At 37.6% G+C, this 12,493-nt stretch overlaps 1 protein-coding gene across 6 annotated transcripts in view; it reads left to right on the forward strand.

Annotated features, from left to right (window-relative positions):
• Positions 1-12,493, forward strand: part of SLC39A12 (solute carrier family 39 member 12) — a 70,315-nt gene that overhangs the window by 16,737 nt on the left and 41,085 nt on the right. For all 6 annotated transcript variants that reach the window (XM_036097074.2, XM_036097079.2, XM_036097080.2 and 3 more), the window contains 2 exons: positions 5,651-5,823; positions 10,015-10,186. In XM_036097074.2, the coding sequence (XP_035952967.2) occupies positions 5,651-5,823; positions 10,015-10,186 (345 nt within the window). The remainder of the gene's footprint in view (positions 1-5,650; positions 5,824-10,014; positions 10,187-12,493) is intronic.

A 12,493-nucleotide genomic window follows, 5' to 3' on the forward strand; every position in this document is an offset into this window, starting at 1 on the left:
TTGCCACTTTGTAAGTATAACTTGAAATCTGGAATTGTGATACCTCTAGTTTTTTCTTTTTCAAGATTATTTTGGCTATTTGGGGTCTTTTGTGGTTCCATACAAATTTTAGGATTTCTTGTTCCAGTTCTGTGAAAAATGCTGTTGGTATTTTGATAAGGATTGCATTAAATCTGTAAATTGCTTTGGATAGTATAGACATTTCAACAATATTTGTTCTTCCAATCCATGAGCATGGAATATCTTTCCATTTGTTTGTGTCATCTTCAATTTCTTTCACCAATGTTTTATACTTTTCAGAATACAGATCTTTCACCTCCTTGGTTAAATTTATTCCTAGGTATTTTATTATTTTTGGTGTAATTTAAATGGGACTGTTTTCTTAATTTCTTTTTCTGCTGTTTTATTTTTGGTGTATAGACATTCAACGGATTTCTATATATTGATTTTGTATCCTGCAACCTTACTGAATTCATTTATCAGTTCTAGTAGTTCTTTGGTGGAGTCTTTAGGGATTCTATATATAGTGTCATCTCATCTGCAAATAGTGGAAGTTTTACCTCTTCCTTACCAATTTGGATGCCTTTTATTCCTTTTTCTTGTCTGATAGCTGTGGCTAGGACTGCCAGTAATATGTTGAATAAAAGTGGTGAGAGTGGACATCCTTATCTTGTTCTTGACCTGAGAGGAAAAGCTCTCAGTTTTTCCCCATTGAGGATGATGTAAGCTGTGGGTTTTTTATATATGGTCTTTATTATGTTGAGGTATGTTCCCTCTAAATCTACTTTGTTGAGGGTTTTTATCATGAGTGGATGTTGTACTTTGTCAAATGCTTTTTCTGCATCTGTTGAAAAGATTATATGGTTTTTATCCTTTCTCTTGTTGATGTGATATATCACACTGATTGCTTTGCAAATATTGAACAACCTTTGCATACCAGAAATAAATGCCACTTGATCATGATAAATGATTTTTTTAAAGATTTATTTATTTGATGGGGGAGGGGGAGGGGCAGAGGAAGAGGGAGAGAATCTCAAGCAGACTCCCCACTGAGCATGGAGCCTGATGCAGGTGTCAATCTCACAACCCTGAGATCATGATCTGAGCGAAGACCAAGAGTCAGATGCTCAACCAACTAAGCCACCCAGGCATCCCAGTAAATGGTTTTCTAATGTATTGTTGGAATCAGTGTGCTAATATTTTGTTGAGGATTTTTGTATCTATATTCATCAGAGATAATGGCCTATAGTTCTCTCTCTCTCTCTCTCTTTTTTTTTTTTTTTTTTGGTGTCTTTATCTGGCTTTGGTATCAAGGTAATCCTGGCCTCATAGAATGTATTTGGAAGCTTTCCTTCCTCTTCTAGTTTCTGGAATAGTTTGTGAAGAATAGATATTAACTCTTCTTTAAATGTTTGGTAGAATTCACCTGTGAAGCTGTCTGGTCCTAGACTTTTATTTGTTGGAAGTTTTGTTTTGTTTTGCTTTGTTTTGTTTTGGGGGGGAGGGGCAGAGGGAGAGGGAGAGAGAATCTTAAGCAGGTTCCATGCCCAGCATGGAGCCTGGTGTGAGGCTCAATCCCATAACCCTGAGATCATGATCAGAGCTGAAATCAAGAGTTGGATGCTTAACTGACTGAGCCACCCAGGCACCCTGGAAGTTTTTTGATTACTGATTTGATTTCAGTGCTAGTAATCAATCTGTTCAAATTTTCTATTTCTTCCTGATTCCATTTTGGTAGGTTATATGTTTCTAGGAATTTATCCATTTTTTTCTAGGTTATCCAATTTGTTGCCATATGATTTTTTATAGTATTCTCTTATAATCCTTCATATTTTTGTGGTGTCAGTTGTTATTTCTCTTCTTTCATTTCTGATTTTTTTGAGTCCTCTCTTTTTTTTTCAAGAGTCTCACTAAAGGTTTACCAGTTTTGTTGATCTTTTCAAAGAACCAGCTTCTAGTTTCATTGATCTGTTCTATTGGTTTTTTATTTTCTATTTTGTTTATTTCTGCCTTAATCTTTGTTATTTCCTTCCTTCTCCTGGTTTTGGGTTTTGTTCTTCTTTTTCTTGCTCTTTTAGGTGTAAGATTTGAGTTATTTATTTGAGGTTTTTCATGCTTCCTGAGGTAGGCCTGTATTGCTATAAAATTCCCTCTTAGAACAGCTTTTGCTGCACCCCCAAAATTTTGGACTGTTCTGTTTTCATTTTCATTTCTCTGCATGTACTTTTTTATTTCTTCCTTGATTTCTTGGTTGATCCATTCATTGTTTAATCTCCATGCATTTGTGCTCTTTCCAGATTTTTTCTTGTGGTTGATTTCTAGTTTCATAACGTTATGTTCAGAAAATATGCATGGTATGACTTCTATCTTTTTGAATTGGTTGAGACTTCTTTAGTGTTTATATGTAACCCATTCTAGAGAATGTTCCATGTGCACTTGCAAAGAATATATATTCTGCTATTTTAAGATGGAATATTTTGAATATATGTTAGATCCTGCTGGTTCAGTGTGTCAATCAAAGTCACTATTTCCTTGTTGATTTTTGTTTGGATCATCTGTCCATTTATGTAAGTGGTGTGTTACAGTTCCCTACTATTTTTTATTACTGTCAGTTACTTTCTTTATGTTTGTTATTAACAGTTTTATGTATTTGGATGCTCCCATGTTGGGTGCATAAATATTTATAATTGTTATATCATCTTGTTGGATTGCCCCCTTAATGATTTTATAGTGTCCTTCTTTGTCTCTTGTCACAGTCTCTGTTTTAAAGTCATTTTATCTGATATAAGTATTACTACCCTGGCTTTCTTTTTTAATCCTTGTGCATGATAAATGCTTCTCCATTCCTTCACTTTCAATCTGCATGTGTCTTTAGGTCTGAAATGAATCTCTTACAGGCAGCATATAGATGTGTCTTGCTTTTTCATTCATTCTGTCATCCTGTCTTTTGATTGGAGCATTTAGCCCATTTACAGTCAAAGTAATTATTGATAGGTATGTATTTATTGCCATTTTTTTACTCATTTTATGATTATTTTTGTAGTTCTTCTCTCTTCCTCTTTTCTCTTACTCTCTTCTGTCATGATTAGTTGGCTTTCTTTAGCAATATACTTGGATTCTTTTCTCTTTTTCTTTGCATATCTATTACTGATTTTTGATTTGTGGTTACTGTTCAGCTTGTGTATAACATGTTCTATACATAGCAGTTTATATTAATTTGATGGTCGCTCAAGTTTTAACCGATTCTTTACTCCTCTCCCTGCCCCCACATTTTAGTATATGGTGTCCTTTATATCCTTTTATTTTGTGAGTCCTTTGAATGATTTTTATAGATACATTTATTTTTATTGCTTTTATGCTTCCTATTTTTCTTGCTCTTACTTATGGTCTTTCTTTGCCATGCAAAGGAAACATTTCTTGTACGGCTGGTTTAGTGGTCATGGGTTCCTTTAATTTTTGTTTGTTTGGGAAGCTCTTTATCTCTCTTTCTATTCTGAATGATAACCTTGCTGGATAGAGTATTCTTGGTTGCAGTTTTTTTTTTTTTTCTTTCGGCACTTTGAATATGTAGTGCCACTTTCTTCTGGCCTGCAAAGTTTCTGCTGAAAAATCAGCTAAAATGCTTATGGGGTTTTTCTTATATGTAGCTGTTATCTTTTTTCTTGCTGCTCTTAAAATTCTTTTTATCACTACTTTTCGCCATTTTAATTACTATATGTCTTTGTGTGGACCTCCTTGAGTTGATTTTGCTGGGGGTTCCTTTGCCTTCTGGGTCTAGATTTCTTTTCCCTTCCCCGGATTTGAGAATTTTTCAGCTGTTATTTCACCATCATGTCTGAAGAATTGTTTTGTTGGATATAAAATTTTTGATTGACAGTTTTTTCTTTTAGCACTTTGAGTATATCATTCCACTACTTTCTGGTCTCTGTTGTTCAGATGGGAAGTCAGGTACTATTTGTATTGTTGGTTCCTTGTATGTGATAAGTCATTTTTCTGTTGCTGCTTTCAAGATTTATTTTTTTCTTTGACTTTCGTCAATTTTGCCTCAACGTATCTGAGTGTGGATCTTTTTATATTTATCCTCCTTGATGTCTGCTAAACTTTTTGAACATGTAAATTAAGGTTTTACATCAAATTTGGATAATTTTGACATTATTTCTTCCAATAGTTTTTCTGCATCTTTCTCTTCTGTGATTGTCATTACATGTAAGTTGGTATACTTGCTGTTGTCCCATAGGTCTCTGAATATGTTCTTTTTTAGATCTTTTTCTCCCTCGTTCTTCAGACTGGATTATTTCTATTAATCTATCTCCATTTTCAGTAATTCTTCCTTTTACCTTTTCAAATATGCTGTTGAACTCCTCTAGTGATTTTTTCATTTCACTTATTGTAGTCAACATCAGAATTTCCATTTGGACACTTACATAATTTTGAATTTCTTATTTCTTCTATTTGTTGACTTATTATTGTCACACTTTAATTCTTTAAATATGATTTCCTTTAGTTCCTTTAGCCCACTTTTAATTAGCTGCTTTGAAGTCTTTTTCTGTTAAATCCAACATCTGGGAATACTCAGAGACCTATTTATTGACTGCTTTCTTCCCTGATTTTGGGCCCCACATTCCCATTTTTTTTGCAAGTCTTATAATTTTTTTTTCACTGAAAGTCAGTTATTTAAAATGAAACATTGTAGTAAGTCTAGTTTGTAATTTTTCTTGTCATTAATGATAACATTCAGGAAAATACCAGAGACATTGTCTTCACAAGCAAGAAGATGGATAAATCCAAATAAATTCACCATTATATTTAATTATTCTCTGTATCAATCAATTTAAAAACCTAGAGCTCTACTAAGGGAAACTAAACTGTAATCTATAAACTGGCAACCATACCATGGTAGCATTAGAAAACAAAGTCAGCGGGGCACCTGGGTGGCTCAGTCGGTCAAGCGGCTGCCTTCAGCTTGGGTCACGATCTCAGGGTCCTGGGATCAAGCCCCGCATCGGGCTCCCTCTCAGCGGGGAGCCTGCTTCTCCCTCTCCCACTCCCCCTGCTTGTGTTCCCTCTCTCGCTGTGTCTCTCTCTGTCAAATAAATAAATAAAATCTTAAAAAAAGAAAAAGTCAGCTTGTCTCTACAATCTCAGATCCCTTTTATTTCCTTTCTTGTTTCTGCATAAACAAACCCTTAAAAGGAAAATAATTTTATTTACTTAATCAAATTAAAGTTATAGTTAATCTACTAAGGATGTATATATTACCTCAAAGAAATAAATTTCCTAAGGATTAGGCCAGTTCTATCTTTTGTTTGCATTTTTATAGGGACCATCTAGAAAAAGAAATAGTTGGCTCAAGAGAAGGTATTTCTTTGGAGGAATTGCCCATTGTATCATCCCCAGGAGATAAAAATGGTAGGAACATCTTTGTAAGGCTGATTTAGCTCCAAAGCTTAGTCAAAATCTTGTGAGACAATCAATATTCACAAGAAGTATAAATGTTCTTTTATTATTGTCCAGAGTAACATCTTGACTTTTCATTAGAACCAAATTTATCTAGCAAAATATCTATGCTGTGGCCATAAGAAATTGTGATTATCCTGAGATTGACTTATCTTTATTCTATGTGACGCCAGATTTTGTGTGAAATTTCTAGAACTAGACCAACTCCTCAACATTCTCTGGACCAAAAGTACCTGTATCAGAAAAGATAAAATCCATCAACTTCAAAGGAAACAAAACGACCTATCAGTCTATGATTGGGGCTACCCTAATCTATCTGTATCCACGGGCCAAGAGTCAGATGATGGTTCAGCTTCCTGGGATGAGGTATGGTCATTATTCTTATACCACCAGTTGCTACTGTCAAAGTTGTGAAAGTTCTATAAGAGTTGTGGAAAATTTAAAGGATAATGTGTATTTCCTTAAATGTAAAAATATTCTATTTCTACAGAGTGGTCATGGTTTTCTTCTTCTACAAATAGATCTCTGTAGACATAAACATGAGGCCAAGACATGTAGGAAAAACATATAGTGTAGGTGTGTGTGTGTATATATATATATATATATATATATATATATAATATATATATGATTCTTTCCCCATTGTGTCTGTATTAAATGCACAAATAATTAATTCAGCAAACATACTGAGCATTTACTACCTGCCAGTCACCGTCATGGCCATTAGGGATACAGTGCTGAACAAAAATATGCACAATTCCTTTGGCGCTTACAGGGTAGTAGGAGGATACAAACATTACATATATACCTACAATGATGAATGAATGCTTTAAACATAGATTAGGTTATGAAGAGATTACTTTGACATGTGAGTAACAGAGAAATATTTGTATAGTAGGTAGCACTGAGAAGTTTTTTGAGAAAAGGTGATATATGAGCTTATAAACATATTTATATCCATTATTACCTAAAGTTGTGCTCCAAAGTACATTCACTAGTCTATCTTAATGCTCTTTGAAAAGGGGTGCTGTGGTCAAATTGGTTTGGGAAATACTAGAAATGCATATTACCCTGTAGCTTATTGAGTTATCTGGGGAGGTCCTTTAGCAAATAAACTTCTTTAATCTTATTGAATCCAGCATTTCTCAAACCTTGACTACAGAATTCTTCCCAGCCCTAACCATTTAAAATCCTGATAAATTGATGTTTCACGAACATGGCTTATGTTTATTGAGTATGTACTATGTATTAGACATAGCACTATTTCACCTGCGTTGCGTCATTTAATTATTATCACAACTATATGAGGTTAGGGTACATTATTCCATATTACAGATGAAGAAATTGAGACATGGAACTAATAAATAATAGCTTCAGTTCACAGAAACTAGGATATACACATAGGTTGTCTAAAAACATATTCTGTGCTCTTAACAGCTGTGCTCTTGTTTGGGAAATGTTGATTTAAATAAAACTATTTTTGTTATTTGTATCTTAGGTGAGCAAGGTATAGTCAGGACCTTCAAAGGGCCAAATTCCTTACAGATTCTTAACAATGCACAATGTTGTTCCTGTGAGTTATATATACATGACTGGGCAGTATCATATATTCCCTCCAACCCTCCGATGTTTGTATCTCTTAATCCCCTTCATCTATTCTGCCCGCCCCCCACCCCGAACCCTCCCCTCGGGCAGCCACTAGTTGGTTCTCCATATTTATGAGTCTGTTTCTCTTCGTTGTTGTTGTTTGCTTGTTTTGCTTTTTAGACAAAAACAGATTATTAGAATATTAGGTATTTTTAAAAGTAAATTTCTGTTACTTCTGCTGTATATGTGATATACATACAAGATATATGTATAAGATATAAAGACATGTATGAAAGTTGATTCTTTCAAACTCATGCTAATTGTATTCAACACGTAGTGAAGAGAGCTGATGCCTATGTTAATCTTTGTTTGCCAGGTCTTCTTCGATGCTTCTTCAGGGCTGGCTTTTAGAAGGGAGCAAATTTGCCTAATGAGACCTTATCTTCATAAAGAATGAAAACTGTTTCTTAAAATTTAGGAACTACCTACTTAAGGCATGTGACTTCTAAGAACAGTAATAGTCATTTCCTGTGCTAACAATGCAAATGATTCTTTTCTGTCCCAACATGTCACTGTCCTTGTGACTCTTGATAGGACCCTAAGATAGACCAGATCTGAAGATCCTACTTATGTTATTTAGCCCAGTGGTTCTCAAAGTGTTGTACCTGGGAACTTCTTAGAAATGCAAATTCTCAGGTCCCACCCCAGCATCTGCTGAATCATAAACTCTGAGAGTAGAGGCCAGCACTCTGTCTTTTAACAAGCCCTCCAAGTGATTCTCAAAACTGAAGTTCATGAACCACTGCTCTAGAATGTTTGTAAAGTTATCATAGAAGTCTGATGACATCAAAACAAGGATACACATAATTTGAAGTTTTATGCGAAGGAATAAAGATATTTTAAAGGTTATTAGCTGGATAATCTAAATTTTCATTCTAGTTCTTTATTAAAAATATTTGGGTTTCAGATTCATAGAATATAATGAATCACCATTAAGGACATTTGTGTTAGTGATTTCAGAAGAAATTTAAAACAAACAAATGACCTAAATAACACAGGAACAGCAAATAAAGATCAAGGGCACAGAAGCTTTTAATAGAAGATCCTTACTCTAGGAGAAGGTAGTCTAAGACCAGAACGATTCAATTTCTTGGCAGTGAACTGGTGAAAGATGCATAGCATTCTGTTCATGTTTGTCTCTGCACTGTTTTCCTTACCAGTCAAGCACTTTTCAATGAGAATGTTTATTACAAAGGATTCATCATCAAAACCTTGTTGCCAGTTTCCCTTTGTTGTTGTCAGTATATTTAATGGTGAAGTAATTATATTCCATTAGTAACAAATGGTGCAAAAGAGAATATTGTCTTTGGCACAAATTATTTTGACAAAGGGAAAAAGACAAACCCAGGTTTAGCTTTCTGTTGTTGCTTTTTGTAGTAGAAACCTTTTGGAGTTTTGCCTGGTCCTTTTCTGAGAAATGCCTTCCTCACTCACAGGCGTGAGGCTGGCAGCCCTGTCTGAACAGTCTGATCCCACCTCCTATCTCGTGGGCAAAACTGATTGAACCAGAGGGACGTCTGACCCCAGAGAGCCCATCTGTGGCTTTGCTGAAGCAATCAGATCTCTGTCGGGACTTGCAGACTCCATTCAATCTTGGGTTTGTGGGCTGAGAGGTCACTTCAGAGTTGGGGCTTATATGGCCTTGTGTTTACTAAAGGAGAGAACACTGGACCGCAAAAGGAAATAGATACATGCAGCGGGAAACAGAAAGGAGAAAATACTTGGCCCCAAACAGACAGAGTCAGAAACATCTTTGGTTCTGATTTTCTAGCTTCAAGTTGAGTTCCTCTTGAAGTGTGGCTGCCTTTTCAATCTCAGAGATCCTTAGCATCCTTCCAATACAACCTCCTCTTGGTTCTCACTGATTTGAGTGGGTTCTCTTCCCTGCAATCAAATCTTTCCTGATCAAGATAAAACATTTTTTATTCATGGACTCATCCCCCCAAAAATGTCTGTGGGGAAAACCCAGCAAATATGTCATCATTTTCTGATCAGCAATGTGCCTTTGTTAAAAATCCTTACATTCCCCCGCAGAGCAAATCACACAAGCCTCGTAAAGTACTGGTTTTCTTCAGCTACCTTATTGATTGTGACTAGAGCTCACAAAGACGTCGCACTAGGGTTTGATTTCACCATTTGTGCTGGTGGAACTATATACACATTGAAACTTTTAAATGCCATTTTTGAAGCACACAGTCAGCCCCGAGCACTCCTGAGATGCACAAATTTCCTTGTGGCAATGTTGAGAGACCTGTTGCCTTTGTTGTTTACGAATAACCCTTATCTCTTATGAACATGTCTATACAACATAGAAAGACAGCAAAGGAATCATAATGATCTCAATTGTTTTGGTGGAGAAGGAAGGTCAGTTACAAAGGTGTCCATATTATTTAGTGTTTACACACACGCTGGTTGACACAGCATTCACTTTTTAAAAACATTAACGTTTATTGCTTTTGGAAATACATGTTGCCCACACAGGCTTATTCAATCAGAGAATATTAAAGAGAACGATCTCATTACCTCAGAGCTCCTGTTTATCATATGAAATCTTGACTCTGTTGAGACAAAAGCATCCCCACTGAAAAGCAAAACAAAAAGCATCACGGTTGCCTTAGACTGCTGGTTAGAAAACCATTCGACACATTGTCAAATACAGTGCATGTTTTCAGGAAAGAAAAAAAAAGGGTGCCAAACTCATTCTACATCATACTGAAAGCAAAAGTGAGGTGCAGCTGACTTTGATCAGAGGTTTAAAATAATCCTTAGAAATTATGGTTGCAGGGGAAAACAGGCACGAGTGGCTTCTTGTGTCCTTTTTAGCCCTTCGGTTTGGCTCTGACTTCTCAGGAACAGCAATTGAAGGAAAATCTGTTTGTCGGGATTACTAACGATGTTTTCGCCACGCAGTCTTGCTTCTCTGCGGGGCAGCTGGTGGAGATATTTCTACAGAACAGCCTTTCACCCATTTCCAAGGAAGACTTCAAACGAATGAGTCCCGGAATCGTCCAGCAATTACTCAGCTGCTCTTGTCAGCTGCCTGAGGACCAACAAGCAAAGCTGCTACCAACCACTCTGGAGAGTAAGTGCTGGTGCTTCCTTGAGAAAGTTAGTGCACACAGTGTAATAACAATAGTGACTGTAGGATACGTACTCTATACACCAGGCACTGTTCTCAGCATCTTACATTTCTCAACTCGTTCAGTCCTCACAACAACGCTATGAGCTAGACACTATTATTATCCCCATTTTACAGATACAGGAACAGGCACCTAGAAGTTAAGTGACTTGCCCAAGGACCCACAGCTGGTAAGTGACGGAGTTGGGATGTAAACTCCGGCAAGTGGGCCCCAGCGTCCTTGTTGTCAGCCGCTATGCTACATTATCTTTCATTGAATATTTCCTATTTTGCATGTAAGTCACAGAAATTGATTTTATCCTCTCTATATGACTCAGTCATGGACCAACTTCAAAGTTCCTAGTTGAGAAGTGGCAGGGCATAAGAGAAAGAAGATGAGCGATGGAATCAGAGATGCCAAGTTGAGTCGTGCCTTCTAGCCCCAGCCAACTCGGTCATCTTAAGCCCTCTCTTTATTTCCCCAAGGCTGTCTTTTATTTTTTATTTTTTTCCTGCACGGTAGGAAAGCAGTGATATCACACAGCTCCCCATCCTTTCACACATCATGACACACGTAAAAAAGCAAAGGCACGCTGGGGTAAACCAAAGAGCTCCTCTGGGGTAGAAGTGGCCGTGGGGGGGAGTTGTCAGCCTCCCGACCAGGCTGACCCCCCAGGAAGTGAAGGCTGGATATTTGCACTCCCCTATAACCCACGGAATCACCACAGTAGGTGAGCTCCACTATAAGGCTTCACAGGGTAGCTGTAAGTTTCAAACGGGATAATGTGTACAAAAATGTGTTCTGTCACTTAAAGCACTGTATATTTAAAAGAAAAAGAAATCGTGGCCAAAAACATCCATGATGAATAGCAAAAATGTGACAGTTAACACATGCACACTTTAAATATTGCCAGTGATTGGAGGGCCTTATGTAGGCTTTTTCAGAGCATTTTTCTTTCTCTCTGAGATAGTCTTGCAGTGCCCATCAGGGATGAACCGTCCAGCACTTCTAACACACCGTGAATTCTGCAGCATCAGGTGGCTCATTTGAAGATTTTATGCGAACAAAACCCTGCCAGACCCAAATATCTAAGACTCCATATTCACTGAAAGGAAAAAAGCTTCATTAAACCTGAACAATGAAACAATTCAGTACCTGGTGGTCAGCGTTGGCTCAGAAATGGAGAAGGGGGACAGACCATGGCACCTAGGAGCGTCCATGAGCATATTTACATGCCCACCACCGGGTGCCGTATCTGCTACTTACGGACCACTGCAAAATAGCTTTATGAACTGAAAATCTGTGAGAAATGCTTATCTTTCTAATGAACAGCTAGACCTCCCCTGGGGAATGGTCTTCCTGAGAACAATTCAGAGAAATCACACTTACCATAGAACCCATTACTGTGCTCAATTTAAAATGTTGCATTATGTAACTTAAGGGGAAAGGCATAAATAACAGAAAATGTGGGATGAAGGCAGAGGCTGGGGAGTTGTTAGGAAGAGAAAGTGTTTTGTGTGCTGGAACCTGACCCTTAAGCACCACCTGCACATGGGTTTCCAGGGAAGAGTGTTACGGCCCCGTATAAATTAGATTTCAGACTTGTTCAAGGGAGCTGCTCAAGAATGGCTAGGAATCAGGGGCGCCTGGGTGGCTCAGTTGTTAAGTGTCTGCCTTCGGCTCAGGTCATGATCCCAGGGTCCTGGGATCAAGCCCCGCATCGGGCTCCCTGCTCGGCGGGAAGCCTGCTTCTCCCTCTCCCACTCCCCCTGCTTGTGTTCCCTCTCTGGCTGTCTTTCTCTCTGTCAAATAAATAAAACCTTAAAAAAAAAAAAAAAAAAAAAAGAATGGCTAGGAATTTAATGACTAGGTCAAGTTCTATTGTAATGATGGGAAACATTTATATAGAACCAGTCTGCAAGCTGCCTGACTCCAGTCAAGACGCCATGACACTTCTGTGAGGACCTGGGGGGCTTAGCAGAGTCCTGTGGCCACCAATGTCAGATTTTATGGTTTTCGGGCTGTCTTTGCCTCACGATCAGGTGAAATCTGATTCACAGAGGACCTGAACAGATTTCTAAGCTCTCAATTTAGGAAGGGTCCTTTCCCCTCCAATACCGTACTGTAGTTGCCCTCAGGACAGAGGGGAGAGGAGTTAGAAGAATCAAAGGGCCGCAAATTTTCCTTTTGCCTGGGAAATGCCACACCCTAATTTATCCTTGTGAATTCTCAACATTTTCTGATCTTTTGTAGCTATCATAAAAATGTGG

Source organism: Halichoerus grypus, chromosome 6 (genome assembly GCF_964656455.1).
Source record: "Halichoerus grypus chromosome 6, mHalGry1.hap1.1, whole genome shotgun sequence".
Lineage (NCBI taxonomy): Eukaryota > Metazoa > Chordata > Mammalia > Carnivora > Phocidae > Halichoerus > Halichoerus grypus.